At 39.5% G+C, this 20,921-nt stretch overlaps 2 protein-coding genes across 2 annotated transcripts in view; one reads left to right on the top strand and one right to left on the bottom strand.

The window, feature by feature from the left end:
- The window catches only part of LOC139761337 (trehalose transporter 1-like protein), a 45,528-nt gene extending 41,078 nt beyond the window's left edge, over window positions 1-4,450 (bottom strand). Inside the window, exon 1 of the mRNA XM_071685405.1 lies at window positions 4,431-4,450. The gene's annotated coding sequence lies outside the window, so the exon portion shown is untranslated. The remainder of the gene's footprint in view (window positions 1-4,430) is intronic.
- A 2,588-nt stretch (window positions 4,451-7,038) lies between these two features.
- Window positions 7,039-20,921, top strand: part of Rheb (Ras homolog enriched in brain) — a 32,994-nt gene continuing 19,111 nt past the window's right edge. Inside the window, exons 1-2 of the mRNA XM_071685403.1 lie at window positions 7,039-7,471; window positions 16,445-16,536. Coding sequence (XP_071541504.1) covers window positions 7,423-7,471; window positions 16,445-16,536 — 141 coding nt within the window. The 5' untranslated portion in view covers window positions 7,039-7,422. The remainder of the gene's footprint in view (window positions 7,472-16,444; window positions 16,537-20,921) is intronic.

The raw sequence follows: 20,921 nt of genomic DNA, 5'->3' as shown, positions 1-20,921 counted from the left end.
ATCACATGTTTACCAAATGGCGTCCTAGCTTCGTCTCTTCGATGTATATCAACTGACTTATATTTCTCTCTCTTGTGTCTCCCCTGATGATGTGATTATTACACGAAAGTGCACTTGGGAACTAATCGTGTTTCATTTTCCCCGTGGACTCATAGGAATATACTTGATCACGCGCAAAATTGTGATCCTTTCCAACATATATATGTATATATATATACATATATATATATATATATATATATATATATATATATATATATATATATATACATATATATATACATATATATGTATATATATATATATATATATATATATATATATATATATATATATATATATATATATATATATATATATATATCCCTTGGGGGAGAAAGAATAATTCCCCCTCCCCTCCAGTTTTTACTTTTCCAAAAGAAGGAACAGAGAAGGTGGCCAAGTGAGGATTTTCCCTCTAAGGCTCAGTCCTCTGTTCTTAACGCTACCTCGCTAACGCGGAAAATGGCGAATATGTATGAAAAAGAGTGGGGGAGGGATGGGATGTATTTAGTGAAGCAGTGATGGCTTGCGCAAAAGATGCTTGTGGCATGAGAAGCGTGGAGGTGGGTTGATTAGAAAGGGTAGTGAGTGGTGGGATGAAGAAGTAAGATTATTAGCGAAAGAAGAGGCATTTGGACGATTTTTGTAGGGAAATAGTGCAAATGACTGGGAGATGTATAAAAGAAAGAGGCAGGAGGTCAAGAGAAAGGTGCAAGAGGTGAGAAGAGGGCAAATGAGATTTGGGGTGAGAAAGTATCGTTAAATTTCAGAGAGAATCCAAAGATGTTTTGGAAGAAGGTAAATAAAATGCGTAAGACAAGAGAACAAATGGGAACATCGGTGAAGGGGGCAAAAGGGGAGGTGATAACAAGTAGTGGTGATGTGAGGAGATGGAGTGAGTATTTTGAAGGTTTGCTGAATGTGTCTGATGACAGAGTGGCAGATATAGGGTGTTTTGGTCGAGGTGGTGTGCAAAGTGAGAGGGTTAGGGAGAATGATTTGGTAAACAGAGAAGAGGTAGTGAAAGCTTTGTGGAAGATGAAAGCCGGCAAGGCGGCGGGTTTGGATGGTATTGCAGTGAAATTTATTAAAAAAGGGGGTGACTGTATTGTTTACTGGTTGGTGAGAATATTCAGTGTATGTATGGCTCATGGTGAAGTGCCTGAGGATTGGCGGAATGCATGCATAGTGCCATTGTACAAAGGCAAAGGGGATAAAGGTGAGTGTTCAAATTACAGAGGTATAAGTTTGTTGAGTATTCCTGGGAAATTATATGGGAGGGTATTGATTGAGAGGGTGAAGGCATGTACAGAGCATCAGATTGGGGAAGAGTAGTGAGGTTTCAGAAGTGGTAAAGGATGTGTGGATCAGGTGTTTGCTTTGAAGAATGTATGTGAGAAATACTTAGAAAAACAAATGGATTTGTATGTAGCATTTATGGATATGGAGAAGGCATATGATAGAGTTGATAGAGGTGCTCTGTGAAAGATATTAAGAGTATATGGTGTGGGATGCAAGTTGCTGGAAGCAGTGAAAAGTATTTATCGAGGATGTAAGGCATGTGTACGAGTAGGAAGAGAGGAAAGTGACTGGTTCTCAGTGAATATCGGTTTGCGGCAGGGGTGCGTGATGTCTCCATGGTTGTTTAATTTGTTTATGGATGGAGTTGTTAGGGAGGTGAATGCAAGAGTTTTGGAAAGAGGGGCAAGTATGAAGTCTGTTGTGGATGAGAGGGCTTGGGAAGTGAGTCAGTTGTTGTTCGCTGATGATACAGCGCTGATGGCGGATTCGGGTGAGAAACTGCAGAAGCTGGTGACTGAGTTTGGTAAAGTGCGTGAAAGAAGAAAGCTGAGAGCAAATGTGAAAAAGAGCAAGGTTATTAGGTACAGTAGGGTTGAGGGTCAAGTCAAGTGGGAAGTAAGTTTGAATGGAGAAAAACTGGAGGAAGTGAAGTGTTTTAGATATCTGGAAGTGGATTTGGCAGCGGATGAAACCATGGAAGCGGAAGTGAGGGGAGGGGCGAAAGTTCTGGGAGCGTTGAAGAATGTGTGGATGTCGAGAATGTTATCTTGGAAAGCAAAAATGGGTATGTTTGAAGGAATAGTGGTTCCAACAATGTTGTATGGTTGCGAGGCGTGGGCTATAGATAGGGTTGCGCGGGGGAGGGTGGATGTGTTGGAAATGAGATGTTTCAGGACAATATGTGGTGTGAGGTGGTTTGATCGAGTAAGTAATGAAAAGGTAAGAGAGATGTGTGGTAAAAAAAAAAAAGAAAAGAGTGTGGTTGAGAGAACAGAAGAGGGTGTATTGAAATGGTTTGGTCACATGGAGAGAATGAGTGAGGAAAGATTGACCAAGAGGATATATGTGTCAGAGGTGGAGGGAACGAGGAGAAGTGGGAGAGCAAATTGGAGGTGGAAGGATGGAGTGAAAAAGATTTTGAGCGACCGGGGCCTGAGCATGCAGGAGGGTGAAAGGCGTGCAAGGAATAGAGTGGATTGGAACGATGTGGTATACCGGGGTCGACGTGCTGTCAATGGATTGAACCAGGGCATGTGAAGCGTCTGGGGTAAACCATGGAAAGTTTTGTGGGGACTGGATGTGGAAAGGGAGCTGTGGTTTCGGTGCATTATACATGACAGCTAGAGACTGAGTGTGAACAAATGTGGCCTTTGTTGTCTTTTCCTAGCGCTACCTCGCACACATGTGGGGTGGGGGGGGGCGACGGGAAGGAATAAATGTAGCAACTATGAATTATGTACATGTGCATATATGTATATGTCTATGCATGTATATATATATATATATATATATATATATATATATATATATATATATATATATATATATATATATATATCCCTGGGGATAGGGGAGAAAGAATACTTCCCACGTATTCCCTGCGTGTCGTAGAAGGCGACTAAAAGGGGAGGGAGCGGGTGGCTGGAAATCCTCCCCTCTCGTTTTTTTTTAATTTTCCAAAAGAAAAAACAGAGAAGGGGGTCAGGTGAGGATATTCCCTTTAAGGCCCAGTTCTCTGTTCTTAACGCTACCTCGCTAACGCGGGAAATGGCAAATAGTATGAAAAAAATATATATATATATATATATATATATATGTATTCGTTGAAATGTATAGGTATGTATATGTGCATGTGTGGACGTGTATGTATATACATGTGTATGTGGGTGGATTGGACCATTCTTTCGTCTGTTTCCTTGCGCTACCTCGCTAACGCGGGAGACAGCGCGCGCGTGGCTGAAAATTCCCTCCTTGCAGTGTCTGGCAACCCTGACGGTCTGGAAGATGACAACATGGATGATATCATATTAAAGTTACGTACCTGAAGAAGGTGCAGGAGATTATTCGAGTCATCATAATAAATTGACATCTGTGGCCTTAACCTTGGCGATGATCAGCTTAGAGACGTGATAAAGAACCAGCCAACCACCGAAAAATACATGGCAACTCGGCCATTGTGTGTTGACACAGCAGTACGTTCAAATTCCGTCGTCGAAGGAGATAGTTAAGGGCGATGTTGAAACCCCCCCCGTAGCTGGAGGCTTCTGTGTTCGGGTGTGAGGTCACCTCCCTGTGTAGGGTGTGCAGGGGAGTGGCTTGTGTTTAGGAAAAGCTTCGGGTTGTGGAGGAGGTGGCAGTAGCTTGGGGGGCGGCTGGCAGCGGAGTGGAACTGAGGGGGAGGGTGAACAATGGCGTGGTTGTATATACCCAGAATGGAGGACGGGTTAGCTAGGCTGCATTTGATCACGGAGAACCACCAGAGAGACAGTAAAGGATCATCTTAATTGGTCGAAACCTCATTTATGTTCTCTGTTCTTTAACCATAACTTCTTTTTTTTTGGATTTTGTTTGAACCTGAATGTTGTAACAGGTGTGTCTTGTTAACTGGTGTTTGCGGTGGGACTCGCTGCTATTTTGTATTATGAATATTTATGAAGAAGCCATGCGAAGTTGATTGGCTTTATCAAGCAAATCACTTCTATTAATCTGTGGATCTGTGCTACTCAGGAAGTGAGTAAATACAGACAATTTCAGTCCAACGCAGGCCATTCTCAATCAGCAACAAATGTGGTTTCAGCCTTTTACCTTCGTAAATATCTACGACAATGTGTTGTTCTATCTCTCCATCTTTCTATTTATCTATCTATCTATCTATGCATCTATCTATGTCTATCTATCTATCTATCCGGCAGTCGGCCCACAGTCAACCCAGCATCTAAGATGGAAACAATATGTCTACAAGCAATATACATATTTTTGATGGCCACGAAACCACACACACACACACACACACACACAGGTAAATAACATCACGTAAGCAACTGTTCTTCTAATCTTATGTAGAGGAATGCTACTACAAGTCTCACCTTGAGGGCGTGTGCTGGTCCGCTGATCCTGACTTTGCAATCATACCCAGCCCAACCTGTTGACCTCCGCCATCTTGTCGGCAGCCGTCTTTTATTCCTGACCGCTTTTTATGTTCCTGGAGCAGGACGCTTTTGAGAGAGAGAGAGAGAGAGAGAGAGAGAGAGAGAGAGAGAGAGAGAGAGAGAGAGAGTCAGTCAGTCAGTCATGGAAGTCCGGTAATCATTGTAGTTGTAATAATAACCGCAAAGATGAACACTAGCTAGGTGCTAAAGTTTTGATTACGCTTTGGGTACATGGCAATAGGTTACGTTTGTACCTATAACTATAATCTAAGAGCTTAAGAAGAACAATGTTTTGTATAGGCGATGGCGAATCTTCACCAAGTGACATCCCTCGATATTTCTAATTTATAAATGTGTTACAACTTTAACAATGGTTTCTTTATTGTCCCCCTTTGACCAAGCTGGCTTTTTTCGACTTTAACCTGTAAGGCTCCGATTAAATGTATCTTCACCATACCCTCAGGTCAGGTCAGAGGCCAGGGTAATGGGTGTTGATTGTCGTACAGGTGAAATTAAGAAAAGGAAGTTAATGCTAGTGCCAGAGCCAGAAGTCAACATGGATGCCATCATTGATGCCAATGCTGCTAGCAACCAACACCATACCGGCATCTGTACCACAGCTGGTTATATACCACTCTGTTCATACCACTAGGTGTCAACACTAGTGGGGCCCACTGACGCCACAGTGGTGACGATAATGGTGCCAATACTGGTACATAAAGATAGTAATTCTACAATACTTATAAGATTTTTTTTTTCAAGAACTAGTTGGCAACATTAGGCCTCCAGGCTATGAGCACCAATCAGAGGAGGCGCTGCCAAATGCATCAACCTCGTTAACGAGAATCCATTGCAAGTAAAACATTTTACGGTGAATGGCAGCAAAGATGGAGCCAGCTACCAAAAACCCACTTCATCTGAGCAACTTCTCTGAAAATTACAATTCAGTCCAACCAACAGTTGCTGAGATATATGTGCAGTAGGAGAAATAACGAAGATAAACCACTACAATAAAGCCAGTTTCCGAAAGAGATTAAAGATATTAATGATAAAAGTAACAATGATAATAATAAATAATGATAATGAAACTAAATTATCCCTAATTTCGACCAGCAATCAGAAAAACGAATGTTTCAAAGGGAGAAAGATATATACAGTGGCAACTCTAAGTAATGAACTCAAGTGGGTTCTAAGGATCACTTGTAGGTAAGCCAAGATGGGTTCTAAAACACAACGACTTAACGAATACTTATATCTAAAAACCAGTGGCAAAAGGCAGGAGAAGACTACATCTTTATATATATATCATAGGGATAAGATTTTTCAAGAGGATTACCTGGCAACACTAGGCCTCCAGGCTGTGAGCGCCAATCAGACATGGATCCGCCTCGCTACCAAGAACCAGAAGTGATAATTACGATTTCCCAGAAAATAGAAGCAAAATTAAATGCCATTAATAAGTAATGTTTCTACACGTACAAAAGTGTTGATAATTCACTTCCTATTGATACTAAGAACAACTTTCTAAGGGTAGTAATGTATGGAGGAATTGCGCTCACATAATGACCCTCAAAAAAAAACCTAAGAAAAGGATATAGAAAAACAGCTGGGATCGTAGGTCATCTTTGTTCATAGAAGAATAGCAAGATACTGAACAAAAACAATATATCCCTTCTAGACAAAGAGACGAGAGACGTGACTGACAGAATATCTTTGTAAATTATATGTATACACGCATGTAGGTACAGAATGATGAGAGAATATTAAGGTTTTTCTCACAAGCAGAGAAATATGTCCACCGTTATCACTGTCACAGAAGAACAATAATTCTAAGATACTGTAACATGTTATGTGTAACGTATGTCGGTAGTAGACTGCTTTTCTTAATGATATGGTCGGGATTGTATTACTATTTTCCCCTTAAATCAAGGATTAACGTAAACTAAACAAATCTAGAATTTTCATGGAATTGATTAAGCCAGTTACATTTTTTTTTTTTACCTATAACGCATAATCAATAACTTAGCCCCATTATACAGTACGAATTAGTAAATGGGCCGGAAAGGAATCATTGTTTCACTTATTGATCATGAACTAAGCTGTCGTTAGCAGATGTTCACACTTGAACAAAAGAAAAAAGATCAAAGGTTCGATGCTTGGATTACATAAGTATGTAACATGCTAAAATGATCTATTCCCTTATTTATCAAAGATACACAATATAGAATATTTACCTTCCAACACTTGAGATAATGCTTTTAAGATCCATTAATAGGCAAAATCCACTGTATATTGTGTATTGACGTTATACAAGAGCTGGTATTACGTAATTCTCACTTTACAACGTTTAAATTCTCCCGCGGACGCGATCAGCTGGTACGGCGTCAGCTGATCCTTCTGGCATCTGGTGTATACTATTAGCGACTTTTGTTGAACGTGCAACGCTATCCTAACTAAGAAATATAGATCAGGCCACGATAAAGACAGTAACTGGAAAAGGAAAAATCAGATAGACGATGAGGCGTCTTTTATGAAAAATAAATCCAGTAGACGTGTGACAAATGCGCTTTTCAGCTGGTTATTACTAGTTACAGAAATCCTTCGTATGAGATAACGGGAATACATTGGGCCCCTAAAATCGCCAGAAAAGTTTATTCCCCGACGAGAAGTGATTCAGGGGACCAAGGGAGGGACATATCCTGTGACGTAGAAGTATAAATTCGAGGTGGGGTCGTGAAGGACCACGAGAGTGTGTGTGTTGTGTGTCGCCATCATCATCAAAACAAATGTGTTGCTCTGGCGGGCTGGACCCCGTGACTAGACTTTAAAAGAACACTCTCCTCCCCTCTCGTATATTTTTCTCTCACCGTGACTTGGACTGTGATTGAAGTCTTGTCTTATGGATCAGTGAACGACATTCCTCGCAGTTATGCCTCCCAAAAACAGAAAAGTAGCCGTGATGGGTTACAGAAGTGTTGGTAAGGTCCCCCCCACACCTAAAACAACCACAACCTCCCCCCTAACCAGAGTGTTTTGTGCTATCCTTAGTGTACCAGGGATGTGCTTATGTCTGTGTCGTCCTAACACTTACCCTAGTGCAGTCAAGCTGGGAAAGGCTGGGGCTTGCCTGTTATCTGCTAACGGGTGGAGGCGGCATGGCATCTGTTAGGAGGTAGATGGGTTCAAGTTAGTTGGGAGGGTTTCCTTAGCCCCCATAGTCCTAACCTCCCCATATAACAGTGTGACATGAGATGAAAAGGGCTATTCTTGTAGTTTATATGTTCATTTTGGGGATTAGAATGCATTTCAGTGATCACCCTTACTGCTGTAGTGTGTATTGTCCTGTAGACCCTAAAGGAGCAGTTAGGCAGCTTATAGATTTAGGTTCTTGTATTTCTGTAGAATATATTTGGTTTGGCAGCAGTGATTTAGTGTATTATATACTTTCCCACGTGGCATGCTGTTTGTATATTATTAACTTTTACTGTAGTGCTATAGGGTAAAGTTCCTTTGAATACGCAACGCAAAATTAACTTACGTACTTTAAAGAAATGCTTGTAAGTGGGTTACTTATACTTAGTAGGAATGATTAATACCAGGGGGCATTATTAAGAGTAATATTTAGTCATCCAAACCTACATGAGTGGGTGGGGATGGTTTTAATAGATGAATCATGAAAGATCATTAGAATCAAATAAAACTTTGGCTGACTTCTCCTAGAGGCTGAGATTTCCCTTGATTTTCAGTCATATAGTAATGACATTGTTGCCATCTTCCTTCATTTGTTTTGGACTCGTTCTGTGAGAGGAAGTAAACTCACTGAATGCAACAAAGTCATCAGTCGAACTTCTCGACAACTGAATGCAAAGATATTACCGTTCTATATAATGTTCATGTATTTTTCAAATGAAATTGGAGATAGAATTAGATTGTTAGGGGAAGTTAGGTGAGGTTTTCATTGGTTCTTTTGTTTTCTGAAGTGTTTCAGTTCTAAGCCCATGTTTTTTCCTTGTGATCTCATTTATTGTTTTAGGGGATAAAAATGTAGTTTATCTCTGTATTGCTATTGGCAGTGGACATTAACTGATTTTTTTTGCACTCTTAGTGTAATATCCTGGTGTTTTGAGACATGATTTAGAACATATTGAATGATTTTAGATAAGGTGAGGTGATTGAGGGTTATGTAGAACTGTTGAAAAACTCCACTTAATTTATGTAAGACTAGGTAATACACTTATTATTTATTGATATAACATAAAACATCCTCACTCACTGGAATTCTAGGAGAAAGATTAAATTAGTCTTGGTTGCTAGGGAGGTTTGGTGAGGTTTTCATAGGACCTGTGGATGTTTTATGAATGTAACACTTACTTGTACTTTGATTAACCCAACAGTTTTCCTCATATACTATTGTCACTGAATTTGATATTGTTTGATAAAGTATAGTGCTCAAAATAATTTTCTGTGGTTGTTATTGTATTCGTCATTCATTACACTGGCTTTGCAGAACAGAATGGTTAAACTGCTCGTACTGATAGGGTTAAAGATTAAACTGCTTTTACTGATAGGGTTAAAGATTATGCTCTGAATTGCACTCCCCAGTTGAAGGAACTTTTGATAAGTTTAAAGAATTCATTGATAGGTTAATGTTTTTGTTGCCCCTAAACTGGAACTTTACTAACAAGATGTTGCACTTTTTGAGAATGTCATGGTCTTTTTTCTAACAAATTGGCACCATTGGGCTAGTACTGGCATCACTGCTAACTTTCTGTTTTCCATTGCTCTGCTAGGTTTCTGGATTTATTAAAACTAATAGACACTTTTGGGATGCACTTAGGTTGCATAGAGCTTGCAATTTTGGGTATGTTGACTCCTGCTCCAGGGTTAGATGAGGTTCTTTGCTTGACTGTTTTTACGTAACACTTTCCTAGCATTTCAAGGTGGTAATAGGTATTATCTCTAGTGATCCCATTCGACTTAAATAAATCAGAATTGTTGATTTTACTCGGCAGATTCAATATATAAATTGATGTGTACAGGAACATTTCTTCCATGGAAAAGTCATTATATTCATTGATAAAGTAAAAATAAAGGAAATTAAATGGACAGTACAATGTGGTTTGATTCACTGGTTCCTATCTGCCAGCAAAATAACCTCTTTTAACAGGAAAGGGACAGACATAGTTTTTGGTCACTAGAAATGTGATTGTGTAGCATACGTGACTGTTTTGTTATGGCAGTACTTTGCTTAGAGAGGACAACTAGACCTTTAGAGCATGTCTAAATATGATTTTTATTGTCTTGTGATAAGTTGATAATGGCTGTGAAGATAAAGAAAATGTGGGGTTAATGTAAAGTGGATGAAGCACTTCAAGAGATCAACAGAACCTGTTAAAACATACAGCTTCCTGTTGTAGCCAAACCTTATTTTCACTGTTATTTCAAAACATGTACTTGTTATGGTTGTCTTTGCCTATCCTCTTGCATTTAGGTTGTCATTTGAAGGATGACTGTTTTGACTATTTTCATCTGAAAGTTCATTTACATACTCTTTTGAGCTATTTCAATGCAGTTCTTGAAATATCATACTGAAAATTAGATGAAAAGTATTATGATAGTTCTTTCTTAAAGCTTTCTGAAGAAATTGCTTTATAGAAATACTTTTAGAATGCAACTTATCTGAGGCCTAATTGTTGAATGATGTTTTCACTTGCCTGTTTTTCATATTCAAATATAATCTCACGATTCTGGTTCAGATGGGTGTCTGTGCTTATTCCATCATCAGCACACCTGTTGCATACCTCAGGAACCTTGAATCTCCAAACTTTGATGTTATCTGGTTCAAGGTCTGTCTCTCACCTGCCATGCATTTCTTTTGTTTCACCTACTGCTCTTGTGATTCTACAAATTTTGTATCTTTCTTTGACTATTTAAACTCCTGTCATGAGGCCATTGCATTCTCTCACATGCAAGTCAAGATCCTCTTGCCTTGTAGATTGCAATATTCCCCATAGGGAATGGTTGTATTCCTCTCTTATGGATAGCTGGGGGGATTGAAGCCCTCATGCTTTCCATTCTCGGTGATTTAGAGCAAAATATCTCCCACCCCACCCATATTCCTGAACGTTGTGACCACGTTCCGGATATTCTGGATCTGTTTTCACCTCTAATCCTCAGCGCTATAGCTACGCAGTATCACCTCTAATTGTTTCATCTGTCCACTTTCAAAAATGTATCTATTTTAATGGCACCTCCTCCTTCGGTAGCCTCTTCCAAGTGTAAATATCGGTACCTTGACAAAGCTGACACGAATGACTTGCAGAAATTCTTTTCTGACTTTGCTTATTGTTATAGAAATGGAAACATTTATTCCCTCTTCCTCCTAGATGATCTTTTTCCAACCCATGGTTCTGCTGATCCTGTTTTTAGGCCATTCAGGAAAGGAATTAGGCATATTGAGCATGGAAAAGCTCTCCTTCTTTTAACTGCCATTTAGCATTTACCAATGATCATAGTAATTGCGAGTACGTTATCTGTGAGGTAAAGCATTCCTTTATGCGCAGGAAGTGTGATAACCTCTTCTTCATCCACTGATACATCTTTTTAGTCTTTAGATAAAGGCATCTCTAAAAACCTCTATTGTTCTACCTTTCCTTCACTTTTCTGTTCTGATGATACTGTAGTTGTTTGTCTGAAGCCAACACAGCTCTTTTTGGTTGTCTTTTCTCCTCTAACTCTACCTTTGATGACTAATATTTATTCATCCCCCTGATGATCCTCTTACTAATCCTGTGCCCCTACCCATGATCTCTTTACAAGCAGTCTGAAAAAATGCTTTTCTCAGGACACAAGGAAGGCTTATGATCCTGATGGATGGATGGCATCCATCCCTGTATACTGGAATAGTGTGTCTCTAAACTTGTCCCTCTGCTTACGTTTTTGTTAAAAACCAGATTTTTCCCTTCTCTTTTGCCTGCATTGGTATATCCCATCCTTGAGAAGGATGACCATTCTCAATCCTCAATCATCCTGTTGCTCTGACATCCACCATTTCCAGTCTTTGAATCCGTCCTCAGCTTCCATATCCTCTGACATCTTGAATCTAGTAGCCTTTTCTCTGATCATAAGAGTGCCTTTGTAAGGCAATATCCACTGGTAATATTCTTTCCTATCACACTAATATCTGCTCATCATTCCTGAAAGATTTTGAGGAATCCTGTGGAGTTGCCCTTGATATATTCAAAGCTGTTGACAGCGTGTGGTATCGGGGTGTCATTTCTAAGTTCGCCTCTTTTGGTTTCCCTCCTTCACCTTGCTCCCTCATGTCTAGCTTCCTCTTTGGCTGATGCATCACCATGATTGTTGATGGATCAGCCTCTCTCTTTTCTTCATTAACACTGGTGTCCCTGAGAGCTCAACACTGTATTTTTCCACATCCTTCATTTGTGCTCCTCTTTCTCTCACTTGATCTGCATCTCGCCTGGACACAACTTCCTCAATAAACTCATACTTAGACTGGATGTCTCATTGGGGTTGACAAAATCTGGTTATGTTTAATGCTTCCAAGACCCAGTTTCTGCCCATTTCTCTATTGAAAACTCCTTACATCTTTCCTTTCTCCTTCAGTGGTTCTTCATTTTCACCTTTTAACTCAATAAACATACTTTCATAACATCCACTCTCTTGGAAACCCCACATGATGGAAATGGCTAAGTTTTCTATGGAGAAACTATGAGTCTCGTTTAAATGTCAAGATTTCTTTTTACTGAATAATTGCTCCATTTATACAAAGGATTGACCCTTCCTTGCATGGAGTACTTTTCTAGCTCTGTATCCTTACTTAAAGGTGGTCCAAATTATCGACTCTTCCAGGCTAACCTCTGAAGTCAATATACTTGCCATATGCTACAATGCTGGTTCACTTTCCTTCTTCTGTAGGTATTACTTTGGTTTTTGCTCCTGAGAGCTGGCTGCGTGTGTTCCTCCCACCACTAGCTAGACCATGCAATACTTGGCAAGGTGCTGTGTCACATGATTACTATGTGGCTGTTGGCAACTCAGGGGTGGGCTGTTTTAGTAACTTTCTCTACACCTTGAAGCTTTGGAACTCTCTATTCTACCCTTTCATGTCTTTCCCAATAACTATGATGTGGCACTTCCTCCAAAATTTGTAAATACTTTCCCTTGTTTCCTTTTTCCCTCTCAGTAACCTCTCTATGTTTAAGTAAAGGCCCAGCTATGATGTGGACTTTTGTCTTGACTGAAGCCTCCAACATAAATAAAGATACAGCTAAGATACCTACAGGTCAGACTTTATGCTGTATAGGTAACTATCATTGGGATTTTTTTCTGGGTGTGCAGTGCAGTTGCCTGTGACGTAAGGCACCTCATCATAGCAATAAAGTGTCCCTTTGACTGTAAATGAGGGTACTTATATTGTACAATTATGACTAGGGTCCCTATATGGTGACACATACAAGTACAACTAGGGTCCTTTTGGGGCTAATAGGAAAGAATTTTAGGCATTATAATGTATTCATAAAGTAATCATGCATTTCATATTAATGTCATAGCAGAACACTTTTTGGTTTGATTCCCTCCCAGTGGCAAAATGCATTTTGGTTCATGTCCCTCTTACTAGTGGTTAGCCTGTGAACTAAGATGATTGTGATCAAAAGCTTGTTCTTAGAGGAAGGAGCGTATGCATATCAGATGTTTAGGATCCATGGGTTGTGTTATAATCAGAAAATTCTGTGTCAATGAATGACTATTTTAAAAGTGTATTACCTGTAAATTGGAAACAGGTGAATCAGATGGTTCAGGGATGTGATGTACATTAGCCAAGGATGGGCCCAGAACAAGTGAGCTGGCCAGTATATAGTTGAAAGGGTAGCTGTGGGTGGTGATAGCAAGTGTTCCCCACTGGACGAACAGAGGGTTAGAAGGTCCTAAACTATATCCCTAGTCTTGGAGAGAAAAGGTTTATTATTTTTTGTAGAGAGACTAACACAACCTTCCAATTTATGATGGCTTGAATTATGATGTTTCACGTTTATACCGGTTGAGAATTAGGGTGCATGTTTGGAGAGCATCACATGAGCCCTCAGAATTGTAAAAAAAGATTAAAAGAATCCATATTTAAACTGCCTTGAGATACTAATTTTTTTGGTAATCATTAGCAAGGAGGAGAAGACCATTATAGGTTTAAAAGCTACCAAAGGTTGCTTGATGCTTCATACTTAGAGGGAACGCTTAGGGAGATTAAGCCCTTGACGATGTTTCATTCAGAAAACCCCTGGGTTAAGTTAACCCATGGAGTGCTGATGTGCTGTACAGCAAGCCTTCCAATTATGACATTGCAGGCTCATAGCACTTTGGAATTTAGAGTATGAGGACCTATGACATTATGCTTTGACTTAGAAAAAGAAAAGTTTTTCCTCTCTGAATTGTTGAAGTCTAAAAGAGTATTTTCATAAGTATGTCACCTTAATTTGAAGTAATTGTGTACTTATCACTCTTGAGTTAGCTGTGTCATTGCAAGCACCCTTTGATTTGTATCTTGCCATTTTACAAAGTAGTATGTTCTTTAGTGTTCACCTCTACCATATTATTTTCCACATTCAGAGTAAGGGTAGGCATTTCAGTAAGTCATGTGGAAGCTACAAACATATTCATGGGAGTACAGGACTTGAGCCTATCTCTGTTAAAGGTAAATTAGAGATACTTTGCAGGTCAAAAACTCATAGATATAGTCATTTTGTGGGTGTCACTAACTCTGCTACCTTTACGTTTTTATTGTGTGAACTGAACTGCTTCTAATTTTAATGATATGATGTATCAGGATATTTCAAATTGTGTGTATATTGGTCATTTGCATTTCAGTGGCATCTGCAAAATCTACTCCATTTGATTGTAATCCCACTAGTTGGCATAATGTTCATTTGTTTTTGCTGCAACTTCATTATTCACTACTTCCACTGTAAGTCAGTAAGTGCAGGCATTTCAGTATATCTGGAAGGAATGCCAAAAATACTTATAGAATTACTGGACATACGGCTATTACTCTTGATGTCAAATTAGAGGTACTGAGGAAGTTTGATAATGATCAGAACCTCATAGAGATAACCAAGTCTGGCCCCTCCTGTTACCTTTTATCTTCATTGTTTGTGACATACTACTTTTAATTATATGTCAGGATATTTAAGAGTATTTGTGTACTGATCATGCATATTTTGATGTGGCAAAATTCCACATGTTCACAATTTGCCAGTGTTTCAGATCATATTCCACCAGCTATTACACAGTTGTGTACTCCAACCTGTGTCTGGGTTTCCACTTAAAAATTATTTGTGTATGCTGAGAATTAATTCGGAAGGAGGTTACGCACCAGAGCAAATGTTTTGTGGATGAGACTGACTTATTCTGGAAAAGAAGTCAAGGAAGTAGCACCAAGAATACTGGTAAAATCCTTATCACCATATCTATTAATTTTTTACTGAAATTTTCTCCCGTAATTTTGGTGAATATTTTTATGATGATTAGTTTGATTTTTTCATAACTGTTCATTGTTTTGTAGCATAGCAAGGAACATATGAAGAATGGCCTCATTTTCTTCCATCCACATTTTCATGTAAAATGCATCGAAACTTAAGCCCCCCCATCCACAACCAGGCTCTCACACCTTCCTCTGGTTTTCCTTGACTGGTTGATCTGGTTCAGCCCATTGACAACATGAATCCCTCTTTATACCACATCACTCCAAATTGCTTTATCCTCTTCTTGCATGTTCAGGCCCAAATATCTCAAAGCATCGTTCACTTAATCCTTTCACCTCCTCCCTGATTCTCCCCATCCTTGCCCCTTTTCTTTGTTCCTTACTCTTTCGACATATAGACCCTTTTAGTAATGCTATCCTCTCTCATCATTTCCTGAAGTCCAAACCAGTTAAGCACACCCTCTTCATCTCTCTCATACATACAGCATCTTTTTGTGACCCTACCATATCTTATTTTTAGATCAATCCTTCTCACTCCATGTATTCTCAGACATTTGATGTCCAGCACATACAGTAACTCTTGTAAGTATAAGTGCTGAAACACAATTTCTCCTTATACCTCTGTCTAAGAATCTTTCGTTTCCCTTCGTTCAGTTTCACACCACAATTCAACCTAGCAATATCACAAACATGTTGGGCCTAACAGTATCGTTCACTCTTCCATGGAAACCCCACATAACCAACATTGCAAAGTCAGTTTCCCAAAAGCTAGGAGTGTTGTGTTGGTGCCATGATTAATTTCATATCTACAGGTGCTTTATTCATCAAAGGATGGAGTGCTGCTCACATATTTAGGATGGCTCACCCCTCTTTTAACCAGAGGTGAATCAAAAGCCTCCTGTCTCATTAATTCACATGTTATCACATCTCCTTAACCTTCCCTTTCCATATACCATGAGGTTGCTGCTTTATCAGCAGTAATATTTTGGTTACTGTTCTCGAGTTGTCTTTATATGGGTCCACATCCATGACTTGCATCCGAGGCATGCATTTGGCCTCTGCTCCCCACTGTTCCTGCGTGAAGACCAACAACTTGGAGATTGGCTATTGTGATACCTCTTCTTCCCCAGAACAGCTGAGTTGTGGAATTGTCTTCCTTCTTTTGTGTTTGATCTTCGTACTACCTTTCTTCCAATAAGAGCTAGGTCTACAAGGAATCTTAAGAGCCTTGATTAATTTCTACTCTTCATTTTTTTTCACCCAAGATGGCCTTTGATTGGGGCATGTTTTCTCATGTCATATTGGTCACTATAAAAGAAAAAAAGAAACTGTACCTTATACATTTACTGTGGTAGCATGTATGTTCATGTTTGTTTTTAATTTGAAATGTAATCTTTGAAGACTTGTTTTGGTGATGACATATTCTTTATGATAATTATTTTGATATGAATTGCAGGAAAATCCTCGTTGTGCATCCAGTTTGTTGATGGCCAATTTGTGGACAGCTATGATCCGACCATTGAGAATACTTTCACAAAGAAGCTCCGGGTAAGTGTTATCATCCCTGCATTGTCATTTAGTGACTTTCTGTGTGTGTTGTTAAAATCCACGTTAAGGTGATATAGTTGTAAGCATTGCTGGATTGAATGTCTGTTGAGGCTTTGTGTTTCACCCCTTCCTTGAAAGGATAAGAAAGTAATGGTTATATCAAAAGATTGAAGTACAGATTCAGTTATTATAGCATCTATTTCTTCTGTTTGTGGTTTCATTAGCTCAGGTAGTGGTGATAATTTTATTTTCTTTCTAGTCTTCCATTGTTGCTGTTTCTTGACTTTTGTTGTAGAATATTTTCCCCCCTTGAGTTTGTCCCTCAGGCATGAGAGTTATCCTTCAGAAATATTGGGTAGAACCTTCTAGCCTTTAGTTTTTCTGGTGGGGAACACTGGCTTTTCCTACCTTTTGCAATGCATCTAATGAGATGGTGACCATATGCTCATAGTAGGCATGTCCTCAGCCAATTAGGGACGACCACAGAGATGATGTCATCGACTTACTGGCTCCTGGTCACTGACAGCTAAGTAGTTCTCCAGGTTGCACATTGTCAAGATGTGCAACCAGACCAGCATTTTCCATCCCATGGATTAACATCTCTCTCCTTCATTTTTATATATTATTATTTAGTTTGTAAAAGAATTACAAAGGTATAAGTCTGTTGAATATATATAGTAGATTGTTTGGGAGAATGATGTTTGAGAGGATGTTTCCATGCACAGGGCATCAGAGTTGAGGTATTCAGTGTGGTTTCAAAAGTTGTAGAGGATATGTGGACCAGGTGTTTGCTCTGAACAATTTGTCTGAGAAATACTTTGAGAAACAGAAGATTACTTAAGGGTAAGTACTGTAAATTTTTTCTAAAATTTCTATTTTGTAAAAATTCAGCCAGAAACATGGGACCATTTCAACAGCTAATGGGAAAAGAACAGTCATGCATCTAATGGAAAGAGACTGTCTTGACTGAGGTTGAGGTTGACCCTAGTACGTATCGACTGAGATTGAGCCTATTATGTCTTGAATGAGGTTGAGCCTTGTTAGTGAGGAGGTAACGATAAATTGATTAAAGAGGATATATAAAGGTTTTTATTCATCGTGTGTTTTGTAATGATGGCAGAAGGGGAGTGGTTTGTATACTACTGGTGGGAAGGTACTGTAGCTCATAATCACATGAACGTTTTCTGGGTCTTTATAATGATACATGTTGCTATGCTTTGTTTATGGTGAAAAACTAAGTTTGTCCATTACAGTATGTATTTCAGTATTTGCATGAATATTTGATGTTCCTTGTGGAGTAGCCTTTACTGACTGGAGTGTGAGTCTAAACAATTTTGCCAGTGCTTTCAGTTTGAACTCATGGGGAATTGGGCGATTGCTTGGTATTTTTTTTCTTAATGATAAAAGAACTGAAATTTTAATGTTTGTTCATTCTCCATTTTAGGGGCACCACAGAAATTATTACAAGGGATTTTTTCATACATTGAGAATGTAGTAATTTTAGGTTTCTTGGGGAATTAAGTAAGATTTGCATTGGTTCTGTTTAATTTTATGTGTTTCTGCATAGCCCTCCCCACCCAGTTTTGGTAAGGTTTACATAGGCTCTATTGAATTTTATGTTTCTTTTACTCTAGGCTTTGTAGAATTGTGCATTTCTTTTACTTTTATGTACCCCTGTGGTGTAGCAATTAGCATTCCTGACCTTGATGCTTTCATGGGCTGCCCAGAGTCGAGCACAAAGGTTCTAATCCTGGTTGCAGCAGTCAGTCCACAGTCAACCCAGCTCTTCATCCATCCCTAGGGATTGGCCGATAAAATGGGTACCTGGCTCAGGTTAGGGTATATATATATATATATATATATATATATATATATATATATATATATATATATATATTCCCTGGGGAAAGGGGAGAAAGAATACTTCCCACGTATTCCCTGCGTGTCGTAGAAGGCGACTAAAAGGGAAGGGAGCGGGGGGCTGGAAATCCTCCCCTCTCGTTTTTTTTTTATTTTTTTTTTTTTTTTTAATTTTCCAAAAGAAGGAACAGAGAAGAGGTCCAGGTGAGGATGTTCCCTCAAAGGCCCAGTCCTCTGTTCTTAACGCTACCTCGCTATCGCGGGAAATAGCGAATAGTATGAAAAAAAAAAATATATATGTGTGTGTTGTAAATGGAAATGGTGAAGAGCTTGTAGATGTATGTGCTGAAAAAGGACTGGTGATTGGGAATACCTGGTTTAAAAAGCGAGATATACATAAGTATACGTATGTAAGTAGGAGAGATGGCCAGAGAGCGTTATTGGATTACGTGTTAATTGACAGGCGCGCGAAAGAGAGACTTTTGGATGTTAATGTGCTGAGAGGTGCAACTGGAGGGATGTCTGATCATTATCTTGTGGAGGCTAAGGTGAAGATTTGTATGGGTTTTCAGAAAAGAAGAGTGAATGTTGGGGTGAAGAGGGTGATGAGAGTACGTGAGCTTGGGAAGGAGACTTGTGTGAGGAAGTACCAGGAGAGACTGAGTACAGAATGGAAAAAGGTGAGAACAATGGAAGTAAGGGGAGTGGGGGAGGAATGGGATGTATTTAGGGAATCAGTGATGGATTGCGCAAAAGATGCTTGTGGCATGAGAAGAGTGGGAGGTGGGTTGATTAGAAAGGGTAGTGAGTGGTGGGATGAAGAAGTAAGATTATTAGTGAAAGAGAAGAGAGAGGCATTTGGACGATTTTTGCAGGGAAAAAATGCAATTGAGTGGGAGATGTATAAAAGAAAGAGACAGGAGGTCAAGAGAAAGGTGCAAGAGGTGAAAAAGAGGGCAAATGAGAGTTGGGGGTGAGAGAGTATCATTAAATTTTAGGGAGAATAAAAAGATGTTCTGGAAGGAGGTAAATAAAGTGCGTAAGACAAGGGAGCAAATGGGAACTTCAGTGAAGGGCGCAAATGGGGAGGTGATAACAAGTAGTGGTGATGTGAGAAGATAGAGTGAGTCTTTTGAAGGTTTGTTGAATGTGTTTGATGATAGAGTGGCAGATATAGGGTGTTTTGGTTGAGGTGGTGTGCAAAATGAGAGGGTTAGGGAAAATGATTTGGTAAACAGAGAAGAGGTAGTAAAAGCTTTGCGGAAGATGAAAGCCAGCAAGGCAGCAGGTTTGGATGGTATTGCAGTGGAATTTATTAAAAAAGGGGGTGACTGTATTGTTGACTGGTTGGTAAGGTTATTTAATGTATGTATGACTCTTGGTGAGGTGCCTGAGGATTGGCGGAATGTGTGCATAGTGCCATTGTACAAAGGCAAAGGGGATAAGAGTGAGTGCTCAAATTACAGAGGTATAAGTTTGTTGAGTATTCCTGGTAAATTATATGGGAGGGTATTGATTGAGAGGGTGAAGACATGTACAGAGCATCAGATTGGGGAAGAGCAGTGTGGTTTCAGAAGTGGTAGAGGATGTGTGGATCAGGTGTTTGCTTTGAAGAATGTATGTGAGAAATACTTAGAAAAGCAAATGGATTTGTATGTAGCATTTATGGATCTGGAGAAGGCATATGATAGAGTTTATAGAGATGCTCTGTGGAAGGTACTAAGAATATATGGTGTGGGAGGCAAGTTGTTAGAAGCAGTGAAAAGTTTTTATCGAGGATGTAAGGCATTTGTACGTGTAGGAAGAGAGGAAAGTGATTGGTTCTCAGTGAATGTAGGTTTACGGCAGGGGTGTGTGATGTCTCCATGGTTGTTTAATTTGTTTATGGATGGGGTTGTTAGGGAGGTGAATGCAAGAGTTTTGGAAAGAGGGGCAAGTATGAAGTCTGTTGGGGATGAGAGAGCTTGGGAAGTGAGTCAGTTGTTGTTCACTGATGATACAGCGCTGGTGGCTGATTCATGTGAGAAACTGCAGAAGCTGTTGACTGAGTTTGGTAAAGTGTGTGAAAGAAGAAAGTTAAGAGTAAATATGAATAAGAGCAAGGTTATTAGGTAAAGTAGGGTTGAGGGTCAAGTCAATTGGGAGGTAAGTTTGAATGGAGAAAAACTGGAGGAAGTAAAGTGTTTTAGATATCTGGGAGTGGATCTGGCAGCGGATGGAACCATGGAAGCGGAAGTGAATCATAGGTTGGGGGAGGGGGCGAAAATCCTGGCATCCTTGAAGAATGTGTGGAAGTTGAGAACTATCTCGGAAAGCAAAAATGGCTATGTTTGAAGGAATAGTGGTTCCAACAATGTTGTATGGTTGCGAGGCATGGGCTATGGATAGAGTCGTGCGCAGGAGGGTGGATGTGCTGGAAATGAGATGTTTGAGGACAATATGTGGTGTGAGGTGGTTTGATCGAGTAAGTAATGTAAGGGTAAGAGAGATGTGTGGAAATAAAAAGAGCGTGGTTGAGAGAGCAG

This window comes from Panulirus ornatus, chromosome 40, assembly GCF_036320965.1.
Source record: "Panulirus ornatus isolate Po-2019 chromosome 40, ASM3632096v1, whole genome shotgun sequence".
NCBI lineage: Eukaryota > Metazoa > Arthropoda > Malacostraca > Decapoda > Palinuridae > Panulirus > Panulirus ornatus.
The sequence above is the reverse complement of the archived record's forward strand: the minus strand, read 5'-3'. Positions and strand labels throughout refer to the sequence as shown.